Source organism: Eleutherodactylus coqui, chromosome 6 (genome assembly GCF_035609145.1).
Source record: "Eleutherodactylus coqui strain aEleCoq1 chromosome 6, aEleCoq1.hap1, whole genome shotgun sequence".
In the NCBI taxonomy this organism is placed as follows: domain Eukaryota; kingdom Metazoa; phylum Chordata; class Amphibia; order Anura; family Eleutherodactylidae; genus Eleutherodactylus; species Eleutherodactylus coqui.
The window spans coordinates 200,685,842-200,701,656 of record NC_089842.1 but is presented as its reverse complement, the minus strand read 5'-3'; the positions used below and the strand labels follow the sequence as shown (position 1 = coordinate 200,701,656).

The window sequence follows — 15,815 nt, the reverse complement described above, 5'->3', positions numbered from 1 at the left end:
CTACCTGCTCGCCCGCAAAGATTCGGGTGCCGGCGGGGGTGAGCGCTGTGTTGCGGGAGTGAGCAGGAGGGAGCGGGTGCCGGCGGGGGAGAACGGGAGAGAAAGAGATCTCCCCCCCGTTCTCCCCCGCCGGCACCAGAATCTTTGCGGGCGAGCAGGCAGGTAATCGGTAAGGACGATACTCGCTCGAGTATCTGTTCTTACCGAGTACGCTCGCTCAACTCTAAAAGTGACCAAAAAAAAATCAAACACGACTAAGGTACTAAACATGGAAGAAAAGCCACCAACGACATAATATACAAGTCTGAAAGAGCTTTATTTATATAAGAAATGATACATTAACATTTATTCCTTATTTTATACCTCTTGACATCTGACTGTTCAGAATTCACATTATCTGCACTTTATTATCAGCAACATTAGATGCGAATCCCAGAATTCTACTAATTATAGCAGAACCTTCAGTTTTTCCGAGAAAATAAAAGCAGATATTAGCTATTGGCAACCTCCTACTGGATGGGTTACATAAATTTCCTATATTCATCCTTTGTCATTGTCCTGATGAAATACACGCCCAATAATACGGTTCCTCTGCAAATGTATTTGGAGAGTAATAACAGTAAGGGGCGTCAGAAGAGTGTTGGTTTCCGCTTGGCTGAGGGTAAAAGGGTGCAGACGGAAGGAAGGCCAGTGTGTATGTCCACGAAGCATCTGCAGAAGCAGAGGTGTTAGAGATAGTGCGGGGATACTGGGCTGTAGGACGGCTGGAAAGGAAGGTAAACAGATTGTCTGAGTGTTTGCATGAGAAGGCAGCTCTGTAACCTCGTCCGCAGTTCATCTGGAGTTCAATATTTAAAATCTGGATGGAAATATTACTGTGCTTCCTGGCTTTTCTCTGACTTGCACTCCTTCGATTGCTGGCCTTGCCCTTCTTCCAGTGCCATGCAGCCCCGTAGTGTTACTATGTCAGAAGGAAATTCGTCCTTTAACAGTATACCACGTTCCCGGTGGCAGTCAAGCTCTTCAATGAACCCATACCAGTAGATCACCAGTCCAGGCCCAAACCTGAAAAATACACATGCATCACATTGGTGAGGATCTAGAACTGTGGAAAGTGAAGAACAAACAAGTTGAGTTGGAGAGATAACCATGTATATATGAAACACATGGGAATTATGGAAACCAATTAGTGAAAGTGGAAATATTTTTCACAACAAACTTTAAAAAAAACTACTTTTTCAAATATCTGTCCCCATAGGAAAGCAACAGACTAGGGTTTGAAGCCTTTCCAGATACAGAAATAAGAGTCTGTCAACCGCAATCTAATTTTAGTAATTCATTTCTGCAGTTTTACTTTAAAAAACAAATATATGAGATCTACGTATCAATATCATTCTGCATTTGTTACACATAGGCTTGGCTGTCTGCCTGTAACTTTGTATCCATTCCTCCCTCTTTCAGATGGAGAGATCCCTTGGGCAGTCTCAGGAAACAGCTCCCTGAACTATTTGGCCCTCGAGGAAGTTCAGACCTTCAGCCTAGGGTTCATAAACAAGTAATCACCATCAATCAGAGCGTTGCACTACACATCAACCTCACCTCACTTATATAAACATACATGAGGGTTGCTTTAACTGGCCCTACCCCCCTACTGAGAACATTAGAGAACGGACTACTACGGCCTTCTCTAGGGTCTGTCACAGATTATTAATTTAGAATATTCCTGTAAAAGAAGGCTATAAATCAGCCTTGTGATGGACTTATTTAAGTGATATCCAGGCAATGCCATGTATGATTGCTGAATCTTCTTACTGCCCTGTTGTTAAATCGATAAGTCTACATACAGTTGTGTTTTTTTTATTTCCTGTTTTTGTACCACTTTGCATATTGCCAAGTTCTACGGAGCAGAGATAAAAAATTTGTAGTGGTGTAAGAGTCCACCAATTGGTTTTCAGTTCAATGCCACACCCTGGACCCATCTCACAAAACTTTAGCCCCTCTTTAGAGTTCATCACTGGAAGCTGTCCTCCAGCTTAGTATGAGCGAGGGTTCACCAGGTGATTTACGAGAGCCTGCTGGGGGATCCTGCCAAAGAAAACACTGCGGGGGAAGATGCCTGTTACAATGTGAACCGTTGAGTTCACTGCAATGTCATGTAATAGTTATATGTGGATTTATGGCGGGGCTTTCAACAGCAAGGAAGTTGAATTTCATAGCAATAGTCTGTCTTTTTAAACTAATCAGAAGTTAAACCACCCAAACCTGAGCTGCCCAGAGGTTAACCTGTTCACTGCCTGTCATGTCAAAACCACAACAAAATCTTTGCCATTATACAGAAAAGGCATATTTAGAGCAATGAGTCATAATACAGTCACTAGACAGAAACGCACAGGCTAACAAACAGTCATTCATTATAATAAATAGACATTTGCTTAGAAATAAGAAAGATATTATTGGTTAAAATTCGATCTGAGGAATATTAAAGGGTAGTTTCACATCTGTGTCAGAGCCTTGGGCTGGAGGTTTCGTGGCAGACCCGCTGAAAATATCGGAAGAAAAGGCACTGCATTCAGCACTTTTTCTTCCATCCAAAAGCCAGGCAGGTGGTAAGGGGTCGGATCCTATTATATTCAACAGGGTCCGCCAGGAGATGTTCAGTTCTGTCCAGAGATAGAACAGTTTGGCTACGGGGACTCCCCTTTCCTGCTACTCAAACGAAGCAGGAAAGCTGAATTCCCAGTGCAGGTGTGAAAGCCCCCTAGAAGTTTATGATCGTTAGAATATATACAATGAATAAACTCTAAGGTGATGCATGCACCTAAAGGGATCATTTCACAATGATAACCCCTTTAGAAAAAGGGTTTGGCTTCTGAAACCTGGAAGTTGTGTCCAAAAATACATTTCCCCGTTGGTATTGAATGGCAACAATTTAAAGCGACACTCTGGTCCTGGACAAACAAAAATGGCCGAACCACTTTCTTGACTACCTGATGCACACTGTTTATTAGTATGCAGTGGTAGTCCTAGACACAACATGCTGATCTGACTGGCCAGCACTGCTCACTTCTTCATCAAAGCAGTAGAGCTGTGCCCATTTACACGCAAAGATAATTTTTCAAAAGATAGGTTTTGAGCGATTGTTTTGCATAAACTGCTAATAGACACTAATGTCTATTAGCAGCTTTTAAATTTCATTTGCATGTAAATGAGCTTCTGGGACCTGTATGCAGAGAACAGCAAGTGGTCTGTTCTCTGCATTCAGCTCCTTTGTTCTGCCATGGGCTTTCTGCTAAATACAATGTAATCAGCAGCTCCTGCAGAGAATACAGCACCATGGACAGCAAACACTTAATGCGGTCTGTGCTATTTTCTCTCTGGCTGAACGATGGATTTTATGCTCACCTAAAAATCATTGTTCAGCTAAAGAGTGAAAGATAGGAGCATTTACACACAACGATTATCGCTCGAATGATGGGTTTTGAGCGATAATCGTTGCGTGTAAGCAGGCCTTCAGACTAATGATGCATACTATTACACAGTGTGCATCAGGTAGTCAGAGAAACGGTTCAGCTATCTTTCTTTGTCCAAGACTGGCGGGTCACTTTAAATGAATAGCCATCTATGTAGACAGGGTTTGCTGGAGTGGAGAACACTAATACAGCCCAACACTCTGCTCATAGAGCAATAGTTACCTCTTCTGTGATGCCCACATGCCCTAATGGGTAACATGGACAGGGAAATTCCAGAGGGGTTCCCACCCCACCTTCTTGTCAGCAAATGCCACATCTACTAATTAAATTTCATTATTATCAATTGAAATCATATTGCAATATTAACAGACAGCATTTATTACTTTTGTTGATGGATACAGCATGCAGATAGACTTCTTTCGTACGGCATATATACCCGCTTGAGTAGTTCCATCCAGACGTGTCCACTAGTTTTATACTTTGAAAAAATATGCTGACAGCCTGCGTTACCCCACACAGTGTTCTTGTAAGTGTGCTACATCTACTGCCACGTCAGAAACTAGCAGCAGCTGATAGTTGAGAGGGTGTAGGAAGTTGACAGGTTTAATCACAAGTTTGCCAAGTACAACTACATGCGTGTTGTTGTAGTCCCTTACCTGGCAAATAGAAATTATTTGTACTGGCTATTCAATATGGCTATTGACCAATCACAATTGGGTAATAAAGTACACAAAGGGCATGCTTAGTAGAGATCTGTTCATAACAGATCTCTACTAAGCATGCCCTTTGTGTGATTGGTTAAAAGCTGTTTTTTTCCAATGGATCTTGAGGAATTCTGACAAACCCCACTAACTTTTCCAGTTGTCCATCGGGTTTCTGTTAGGGGTTCTGCATGTTTTGAAGACAAGAGTAGTGCTGCCCTATTCTTGCTATCAGAAATTCAAGAACCCCTGGTGGAAAGAACATAATGAAGATGTGAAACAAATCTTGTAATATAATCTACATCTCCAGCAACATTTAACTTGTTCCTTGGTGACTAGAATACTAAGAATATACAAGATCAGAACAATGGGTGATATTTATCAAAACTTGTGCAAACAAAAAGTGGAAGAGATTCACAAAGCAATCAGATTGAGCATCTGAAGAAGGAGGGCAGCACACTTTCTGTATTGAAGACAGGAGCTTTTTCATGATCCATGGTGATTTACTGGTTCCCGCAACTCTCTCCAACTGTTATATATAAGGGCTTGCTTTATCTGTATTAGTTACGGGCTTAATTGTCTTTTTTTCTTAGTTTGAGTTGACATTTTGGTGCTTTGTAACCAGTTACTCATTTTCCATAAAATTATGGTCCTAATATTTTAAACTTACAATGGTCATCTTGGAATAAATTAATATTAGTAACTTTAGGTATTGATGTACTTGGTACAATGAATGGCCAAGTGCTGCCTGTGACTGGCTGAGTGCTGTGACCAATCACAGGCAGCACACAGCTGTCATTCTTAACAGCTGAGTGCTGCCTGTGATTAGCTGAGCACTCAGCCAATCAGATACAGCCCTTTCAGCAGATGGGGATTTTGAATGCCCACCTGCTGAATCAGATTCAGAGCAGTGCAGGGAGAAGACACGGCTGGATGCGCTTGAGCCACAGCAGCTGAGGAGAGGTGAGTATATATATATTTTTTTTATTTTTAACACATTCTAGGGATGATTTTCAGGGAAGGCTTATATTTCAAGCCCTTCCCTGAAAATCACTGCAGGGGTTGCCGGCATCCTATTGCGTTCAATGCGCCCCCCCCCCCCCAGCAGCCGCAGCCCCATTGAAAGCAATGCTGCATGTATTTGCATTCACACGAGTTTGTGCACGTACGTGGGTGCGCGTTTTTTTGCGCACCTATGCATGCACACACTCGTGTGAATGCACCCTAAAAGGAATGGTACTTACCCTCTTCAGCCCCAGTGCTTCAGCCACGTGATTCACATGGTCTCTGTTCACAGTAGATGTCAGGTAACCACCGTGTGCCAACCAGAGACCGCAGCATCACTGTTTGGAACTCCTGGCGTATGATGTGAACGCTGATGCCAGGAGAACAGGCGGTGCCACTGCGGTTGATTGGCAGGAGGACTTCCGTTGTCAATAGAGACTGTGATTCGTGGGCCTGCAGTGCTGGATCACTGGGGCTGTGCACAGGTAAATACACATTTTATTGTTTTAAGTGATCTGGCTCTAAATTTTAAAAGTGACTTTCTAACTGGAGAGCCGCTTTATTTTAATTGTTTGATGACATCTAATGAAATATATGTACCCAAAGAAGAGCCTTTTAGCAGGAATATGCTTTGAACTCTCTCACACACAATAAAAAAAAACATTTAGGCCTCATGCCCACGGCCATGTCAGACTCCGCCAGCGGAATATTGCAGCGGAGTCTGACACAGCGCTCCGCAAAGACTCCATACTCACCACTCCGGATCCACCGCGATTGCGCCGGCAGTGGGCAGTGACGTGTATTCCGCAATGCTCACAGCGGAAGTATCGCAGGACAGACGACTTCCATTGACTGCAATGGAAACCAGCTGTGTGTATTTCTGCGGAAGATAGAACATGCCGTGATTTCTTTCACGATACAGAAATAAGCGGTAGAATTCCTCAGCATGAGCATTGGAAGCAGAAAGCTATTAGGTTTAATAGAACCTAATAGTTGCGAAATAACGCCGGGAAACGCGGCAGAAATTCGTCCGTGGGCGTTAGCCCTTATAGGGATTTTCTCATCTGAGACAACCTCTTTCAAATTGCAGGTGCTGCAGCAATCAACTGATTGCCAGAGGGTCCACCAAACAGCAGATTTGGCCAGGAAAAGCAAAGCTTTTCCCCTACAGAGTCTGCTACAGGAGAGTTGTAGTACTACACGACAGCCATTCTGATGAACAGCCATCCATATAATACCAGGTCAACTTGAGCTAGTCTGAATAGAAACCTCTCTCATAGAGAAGCTCTCCATTCTGACTTATATATAGAGGGGTCTCACATGGAGCCCCCCTTTTTATGACATACATTTGCCCTAATAGAGCATATGAACAGGAGTTTTCTCTATGAGAAAACCCCTTTAATACGATAACATGAATGCCCACACTGTTTGCCGTATATTAAAATCATCTCAAAGATAGCCTCAAACCAGCACAGAAGTTCTTCATGAAAACCTCAAAGTTCATGTTGTACGATGAGCTGTGGGTTAAGATGCCTTTTGCTACTCTGCCAAGATACAACAGCATGCATGAAGTATGGAGTTGTTTTGCCCGATTGGCTCTTCTACCAGCTCACTAAAAAGACTGCATTGTTCTATGATTTATCAATGTCAAGTTATAATACCAAAACGGAAAGTCACAATGACTAACCACACACAAAAGAATACAAGCTGTTGCTTACTCCAAGGTGGGGCCATCATTAATTTCTGTACAGATTATTTGTGGTAGCTATTGACAGCCAGCACTTCATGTAATGCTATTCCAGATGAGCATACATACTTCCTAAAATTGCATACGTGTTACATACATGTAGATTATGACCTTTACAATCTTACAGACAAATGTAAGTAATAACATAATACAGCTTGAGGCCTTAGTCAGATGGGCGTTTTTTCGCGCGATTTGCGGATCGCATGGCGGATGCGCATGCGCAAATCGCGTGACCGGGGGCGAAAAATCGCGGGAAAAATCTGCACCTAGCCGCGTTAATCGTCGCAGCAAAACGCCTGTCTGACCAGAGAAAAATCGCCGTGCGCATCAAAATGCGCATGAAACTTAGGCTGGCCGGTGAAAAAAATGATTTTGGTGCGCACATAAAACGCCGAACGCAGATAGGCGCGATCTGCGAATCGTCGTGTCCTATAATTTATCGCATATCCGCATAAAAAGCAGACATGTGACCGATACCATAGCGAACCATTGGTTCTATATATGCGCGAATCGCATGCGCAAATCGCGCGAAAAAACGCCCGTCTGACTAAGGCCTATTACTGCATTTAAGAAACAGTTATTCAATACGCTTTGTTGAAAAGTAACACCCCCATCTGGGGGGATGCATACTGCATTTGCTATATGAGAGCCCCCTGATGCATACGTCCAATATATTTCACAGGCCTTTGTTGCTGCTGCATGAAATAGCGTGCTTTTCCATACCAAGACATCTAGGATCAAAAATGTATACCGTGCCGCATACTTTCTTTTTACATAGTAGCTTGTGGGCAACGGATGCCACAATACACAGTGGCATCTGTTAGAGGCATATGCCCGGAAATCCTCCAGATGTATGCCTCCGACAAACTGGGTGAAAGCACAACTAAAAGGGGTTTTTCAGGACAAACTTTGGATAGGTCATTAATGTTTTACGATGGAGTACCGCGGCCCTTTTATTGTGTTCACAGGCATAGTGGCTCGTGTGTACAGGTGAATGCGCCTAGCACTGCAGCTCAGTCCCATTCAAGAGAACAGGACTAAGCTGCAATACCGTGCGCAGCCACACTCTGGTGTACAGTGCTGTGTCTGTGTGAATACTGAAGGAGAAACTTGCAGAACTGTCATCTTTGTAGAGCTCCTAGGCCGTCCATAGCACACATATCTTAGGCTCCTGCGACATGGAGGAATAAATTGTTTGCACGAGCGAACGATGACAGAGTTCGCTCATGCAGCCTGTTTATACAGCCAGATAAATCGTTCACAATTGCATTTGTACCAGTGAATGTGAACGACTAAATGATTGCTGTTCATATGCAATGACGTGTGAACGATTTTTATGCTTGTATAAAATGAACGATAAACAAGAAGCGAATTCTCATTTGTCGTTCAATCAGTGGCCATGTTTACACTTAATGATTATTATTCAAATTCGCGTGATACAAGGTTTTTTATTGAACGATAATCATTCCGTGTAAAAAGGCCCTTAGTGGGTAACATATATATTCTCTGACAATCTCTTTTCCACATGGTCTTAGCCAGTATTGATCTTTTTTTTTACTTATGTGATGACATATAGGTGTCAGTAGATGTCACTAATGGGCGCTTTCATTATCTAAGATAGGGCCGGTTAGTGAGTGCAATATGCTGCCTTTTATGGATTCTTAAATATGCTTTCAATAGGGCATCAGTATATATTTTCAATTGGTTACAGTGTGTGACATTTTTAAGCATGTGAAGGAAGTCATAATATCCCATTCAGGCCTTTACTCAGCTAAGGCGAGGGCTCATGACACCAGGATAGCTGGGGAAAAGTGTATTTCCTGGGACAGTAGCAAGGTCCAAACTGTTAGCCAAATGTATAAAAGAAGAGTTAAGAGTGGAACTCTTTGGAGGCACACATAATGGTAATGTGGTCTCATGATCTGGAGAATACTCTATTGTGGAGGAAATCAAGAAAACTAACCGACGTACCTACAGTCAAACAGCTCATTGAAAATTGGCCAAAAATTCCAGAATAACTATATGAATGATGTCATAATCAAGCAAGTGCTTGGCCTCAGTTATAGCTACTGATGATTTTGTTACCAGCTACAAAGGAGGTTTCCAAAATTAACATTTATTTTAAACATAAGCCATCCAAATGTAAAGCTAACTGCTAGTCAGGGGGATCAGCTCATAAGGCCAATAGGCTTGCACACAGCAGAATTTGTAAGCCAAAACCTTGAGTGGAAGATTCACAAAGAAGTATAATAGAAAGATTAGCACCTCTGCTGGGCTTTGGATCCACTCCTGGTTTTGGCTTACAGATACTTAAACAGTATATTGCGGTGTGAAACTTGGTTTATGGTTATTATGCCGTTTTCATATGTACGCTGGAACCTCTGGTTGGAGTTTCACTTGCAGATCCGGCTCAAAGTGCCGGAAGAAAAAGTGCTGCCTGCAGCGATTTTTCTCCTATCCAAAAACCTGGCACCTGAGCGGAAAGCAAATGGACCTCATTATAGTCAATTGGGTCCGTTCTATGCTGTTCGGTTCTGTCCTGAGACGGAGCCGTTTGGCCACAGGGATTCCCCTTTCCTGCTCCCCGAAAGAGGAACCCCCACAATGCAAATGTGAAACCACTCTTAAGGATTCATGGGCCTTTATTTATAATCAATGTGACCTTGTCTGTACTTTCTTATTATACAATTAAGAGTTGCAACATAAAATAAAGCTTGGGTTACGGTGCATTGAAACGGCTGTGATTTGCTGCAGATTTTGATGCAGATCTGCAGCTGATTTCTCCCTTTCAATTGAATTCTAATTGAAGGGATTAAATATGGTGCATATCTGCATCAAAATCTGCAGCAATTTAGTGACGCGTGAACACACTCTTAGGCCTCATGCCCATGGTAAGCGTGGATTCCATCCAAGGAATCCAGCACTGCCCTCGGCCAGGGAGCCCTGTTTACCTGCATTTCCCTGGCAGTGGCTTCCTCTACTCCCAGGTTCACTGTACTGTGCCTGGTCCTCACGGCTCGGCTTTAGGCATGCACAGTACGTTTTTTTCTTTTTAAATCTCCCGCTTTCCTGCAGATCGAACAGCTTCCATTGACTTCAATGGAAGCTATCTGTGTGGGAACCGCACAAAAATAGAGCATGCTGCAATTTGTTTTCCGGGCCAAAAATTTCGCAAATCAAATCTGCAGGTTTTAATCCTTTTGCTGACGCAAAGGATGAAAGATGGGCCATTTTTCACTATGCTGTGGCATTACGTCTGGGGGTTCTGTCACAGCTGCCATAAGCAGAACTGTGATGGAATCCCTGGATGGACAGATAGGGAACCACTGATTTGCTTCAGTGAAATGGACACCACTTTGGTGTCTGTCTTTACAAGGGTTCCATTCATTTCAGTTCTATTTGGAGAATAGAATAATGCAGTTGACTGCGTCATCCTATACTCCAAATATAGCTGGGAGAAATGGAACCCTTGTCAAACGACCACCGAATTGGTGTCTTTTTCACGAATTGTGACGAACGTTTCCTTTTGTTGGTCTCTTACAATGCTGCTTTCGGGCATGTTATCCCAAGGCATAGTGAAAAATGCTGTGTGAACACTACCTAATATGCATAAAAAAGGGTTTTGTAAATCATTTTCTTTGACCCGACCTAAGCTTATTTGTACACTGCCATCATTGCATCTCAATCGCTCAGTTTCTAATACGTGAATGAAAACCTCTGCTAGGATTTACTGCAGGTGTCAGTAGCCGAACACGAAGGCACCTGTTCCCGTATACAAAAGCGGGTGGCAGGCCTCAGGTGTCAGAGATCTGCAGAACTGGAGACTGGAGTGTCAGCCGCACGCCATTAGCTCTCAAACATCTCCTGCTCTTAAACACCTCTTAATTTACGCACAAATTACACGGTGTGCATTTTAAGCCGCAGCTTGATTACAGACTGTTAGGCTGCATGACAAATAGGTCGAAGGCAGTCTCCCCATGTGCATGTTTTCACTTTCTAAGGCATTGTGCGGGAGGAATGTGAAAAGCCGTTGATACATTACGGAGTGGGGTGAAGTATGCTTTGATTATACCTTCTCGAAAGAATTTCCTGGTGCACACTGCTTCTCTGAAAGGATGCGTGGCGCAGACTTGGCAACAATGTTGCTCTTTTGTCTGCACCAAAAATGTTTTCAGCAGATGAAAAAAAGGAGAAATTAGAAAGGGATATGGGAGGGGAAAGCCTGTGCTCTTCCTTTTAAGAATGTTTACAACATGATCGGTATAATATTCACCTTGTGACATGAATCACCTGGGATATCGAGTAACAGTGTTCAGAAGCCAGACATTGTTTCCTTAATAAGGAGCTGTGCCTAATGGGAAGTAACAGTATAATGTTGGGGCACAGACAGTCTTGTGTATTTCCCATTATTTCCTAATTCCCACTGATGTAAACTTAGGAGGAAAAAAAACTGTGAACAAGGCAATGCTACATGTTGTATCTATTTATCCGGCAAATATCATTACATCATCCTGGCAGGTTATAGTGGTGGTGGTTGAGCTCCATGACACCATATAAACACAAAAGGACAAATCTGAAAACCAGTCAGCACTCTAATACTATTATAGGTTTCGGCTCTGACCTCCAGAAGACATGAACCATGAAGGTTGACTTAGTGGTTAACACTGTTGCCTTGCAGAAAGGAGATTTCTGGGATGAAATCCAACCAATAGCGAAATCATCATGGAGTTCGTATGTTCTCTCCATGTTGTATGGGTTTTCTTCAGATGCTCCCGCATCCCTTCGCACTCCAGAAGCATACAGATAGGTCAACTGGCTTCTTATGAAATTGTGTAAGAAATGGGGAAATTAAATTGTGCATGCACTGGTAATGATGTGAGTGATGGCGATCTGTGTAAAGTGCTGCAGAACATCTTGTCGCTATATAAATAAAGTAACCATGATAGAATGATAAGCAATGAAGACAAGCCATGCTTTAAATCCAACTGAGGTCCTATTTCCACCAAATATGCATAGCCCTTCTTTACTGGTCCAAATTTTGTCTCTCTAAAGAAGTCCTCAGGAGGTTATTTGCAGCCCCTAGAAGTGTTCATATCATTTCTGATCCCTAATTGGGATTTGCAGACCCGTTAGGTGCTGGACTAATGAGATTTCAGTTTTAGAGCTCATACGAAAGGACATCTAGATAAGAGGATCTATGTTGACATATCTAGTGCTATATGTCGGAATACAGAAGTCCTACGGCTCCATGAGTGTTTGTGTGTTCTATAGTAAATTGAGACCTATATTGATTATATGAATACATTCTTCTAATGCAGTTTGCATCACAGCACAGAAATATAAATCATATTATAAGAACTGCAACCCCCCCCCCCCCCCATTGCTTGTGTTTGCAATTCCTGCGGTTCATCACATCAAAAGTCAGCAGATGCCATCCACCACAAACTGAGGTGCAGCATCTGCCCTAGTCTTTCTGGATGAGAACCAGAGAAATGGCTCCGGGCTCTCTAAGGAGTCAGGGACTGTATTTCAGGACTGCCGGAGCTCTGGTCAATCCTTCTTGCTCTTCAGCTGATTATTCAGTGTTTATTTTTAGGGTTTGATTGGAAGCAGGCCATGCCGAGGCCAGTGCTCGCTGATCTGTGGATAATCTTACACAGTCTCATACATTTATAAAAACGGCTATCTCACAGCACAGCTGTTGATCTTGCCCAGATCTTATGCTAGAAAGTACGAGACCCCCAAAAAGTGTATGTCCTAAATACTACAATAAAGAGAATATTAACTCAAAACAGTATTTCTAATGGACAAGCACAATAAATGACACAACATTTAATGTCATTCAGTACAAAAAATAAAATAAAAATATATACACACATACCCAAATAAGAATGTATGGTATGCCCTCTGCAAATCATTCAACAGTGTGCTTGCCTCCTGTACTTCTGCCTCTTCCTTTTGAGTTGTATGACATGGTGTCGTCAGATCTGTTATCAGTTTTATGTTGCAAGTTCATAGGGAAGAACTGCATCCAAGAAGCTGAACCAGCCTTGTTTGTAGCTTACTGTTTGGATGGCAGCCCATACCCTCCAAATTAATAGGAAACGGCTGTAAAGTGAAGTGTGTTAAAGCCTGCAGAATACTCTCCGTACTCTGCGTAAACCACAAGACAACCTCAAAAAGTCAATTCCAGCTCATACACACACCTCCTGGAAATACTTGGGAGAATACACTTTGTGGTTACTTTTTGTATGTTGTATTAAGGCTTATTTTAAAGCAGGGTTGAGGTTTCCCAAGACACCTTGCAAGCAGAGTGACCCTTTCAAGATCAGCCTTGTTAATAAGACAAAGAAACAACTTTTTTGGTTTTTTCGAGACAAGATGTTTCCTTGGTGTATTACACTGAACTTGTTTTTAAGGAAAAGAAGAGGTCCCAGACCAGTTCATTAGATCCCGACTTGAATGCACTGGCTAGTTACAATTTAAATTCCTCTTCTTGCAGCACGCGTATATCTACAGCAAAACCCGTCCAAAATGATGCTCGGAGAGAAAATAGGCTTGTGTCTCTATTTGCCATATAATCTAAGACAATCCTAATAGTTATCGACTAAGCGACATTTAAAATAGCACTTACTCTAACAATACATATGTAAAAATATTTGCTTTCCTCTCTGTAAATGGAAAAGCACTGACAATAAGTGGTGTTTTGCGGCAACTTGTTACTAATGTTGCTGAAAAACTCAAAAACGTGATTTTAGAATAAATCACCAAAATAGCAGTCCGTGCTAAAAGGCTTTTTTCTATTCCATCTGAAGTCATGACAGTACACAGTTGAATTAGCCATCAGCAGTTCTGAAGTATTTTAAGCTTGTAGTCTTTTTCCTAACGAGTGACAGAATGGCCACCATTGGCCAGTCATGCCCTCACAAGCCTTTCTAAATTAGGGTGGCTCTACATGGGACAACTATTGTCTGATGTGTCGCTCAAAATAGTTGCTGAAGTGTATGAAAGACCGTTTGTGCGCTATTACCAAAAAATTGTTGTTCTCTTGTTCAATTTTGCAATCGTTGAACCAACTCTTGGGAGCATTTATGTAGGTTTTGATCCAGTTAGGGGGCACGAGGATCTTTGGTGGGTGTATGCATGAAATTTTGACTCCTCCCTAATGCATGCTGATTGGTTGCTGAGTCAACTGACGTCCATAAATACATGAGAGTGGTAATCACTGCTATGGTCTCTCACTGGACCAAAATCAGCTTGAGCAGCTGTTCAGTCAAAGATCACTCACAAGAATTTCCGTATTTTCGGAAATCAATGAGCATTAACCCTTTCCAATCAACTGTCTGACCTCTGAAGACATTATGATTTAAGGCTGTACAGTTCCAATGTTGGAAGACATCCGTCGGGGTTCTCTTACTGTATATCGCCAGCCTCTCTGCTGTCGGAGCCTATCCAACATCTCACCTCATGCAGTACTGGCTTTAGCCAGCATATAAAGCCGTTGTATAACTGCAGAAAAAGAGTAAGTCCCCTAGGAAAACCAGGATACAAATTGGATTGCAAAAGGTTAAGTAAGAGGGCAAAATGTTCAAAACAAGACAGGAGCCAATCAGTATTCGGTGGAAGGCACATATCAAACCAGCACACACCTCTCTGCAAAGTTGTTGGCTAGTCGTTGAATGATAACGATTACCTGTTTATAGTAGATAATAATTAATCAACTAGTGACTATTTTGTGGTAAACTGAAATAAAACTAATGAATGAATTTTCACTTGTTACCTAGCTGGTGGCTTTGTTTACAAGATACAACTGTATCAAGCAACTATTTGGATAATAGTTGCCATGTGTAAAGACATCCTTACTGAAAATTTTAGATTTTACTATTACCCAGTATGCATGCAATGCACCCACAGTGGTCCCTGTCACCAATAGAGCTCTCAGTATGATTTTGTTACTCAAATTTTATAGGTAACCAATTAATACAAATATATGTTTGGAGTACCCAGAGGAACCCATTTGATGATGAAGATGCAAATTCCATGTTGCCCTAGTCATATCCACAAAGTCACTCTGCTGCCAAATAACATATTGGTACTACAATATAATGTTTTGCAAAAAGTCCATTACATCACTGGTCTTCAGGAAGTAGTATACAATATCACATGAGAATAAAATCAAATGTTAATGCCTTTACATTAGTTTTTTTTGTTATTACCCACATATTCTGCTTGTAGTATTTACCTTCTTTAAGTTGTGCTCAAATTCATCCATAATTGTTCTACTATATTACTGAATATCTCTCCCTATCAAGAGAAGTCTTTCCATGTCCTTAGGCCTTTTTCACATAGTAAACGTATGTTAGAGCACAACGAGTAATTGGCCTGTCTTACATTTCCAAGGCTTATTCCTTTAGGAATCAACCTTTTGCAAGGTTCTGCTATGTTCCCTATGGCCTTTGGAGCAGAGATCAATCACTCACGCCTCCTGACAAGAATGTGATGGGATTAAAGGTTATTTACTTGGTAATCATCATGTGCACTAGCTCAAACATCAAACTAAAGGAATCATTCCCCCCCCTCTTCCCTAATGTTAAAGTCCAGGTCGGTAGGGATATTAAGGTGGCCTGGTAGTCCGTGCTGAATTGTACCAGTTTTTGCGCTGCCTTACATCAAGCAGTAGAAGATGCTGGATGTGCCTATACTCAACAAGCACAATTAGGATGCAATTAATAAATTTTACAAACATAGTTCTCACGCCTTGAGAGAACATAGAATACTTCAACTGCATTCCAGTGTTTTGCTTTACTAGATATAATACTTTGCGAAAGACCAATTTCACCCAAACACATTTTTCTATCCAGACTGCTATCCTCTACCAAATGCAGCAAAGTG

General features: G+C 42.0%; 1 protein-coding gene across 2 annotated transcripts in view; it reads right to left on the bottom strand.

Annotated features, from left to right (window-relative positions):
* Nucleotides 1-297: 297 nt before the first annotated feature.
* CDIN1 (CDAN1 interacting nuclease 1) overlaps nt 298-15,815 on the bottom strand; it is a 318,129-nt gene continuing 302,611 nt past the window's right edge. For both annotated transcript variants that reach the window (XM_066605852.1, XM_066605853.1), the window contains one exon: nt 298-1,065. In XM_066605852.1, the coding sequence (XP_066461949.1) occupies nt 873-1,065 (193 nt within the window). In that variant the 3' untranslated portion in view covers nt 298-872. The remainder of the gene's footprint in view (nt 1,066-15,815) is intronic.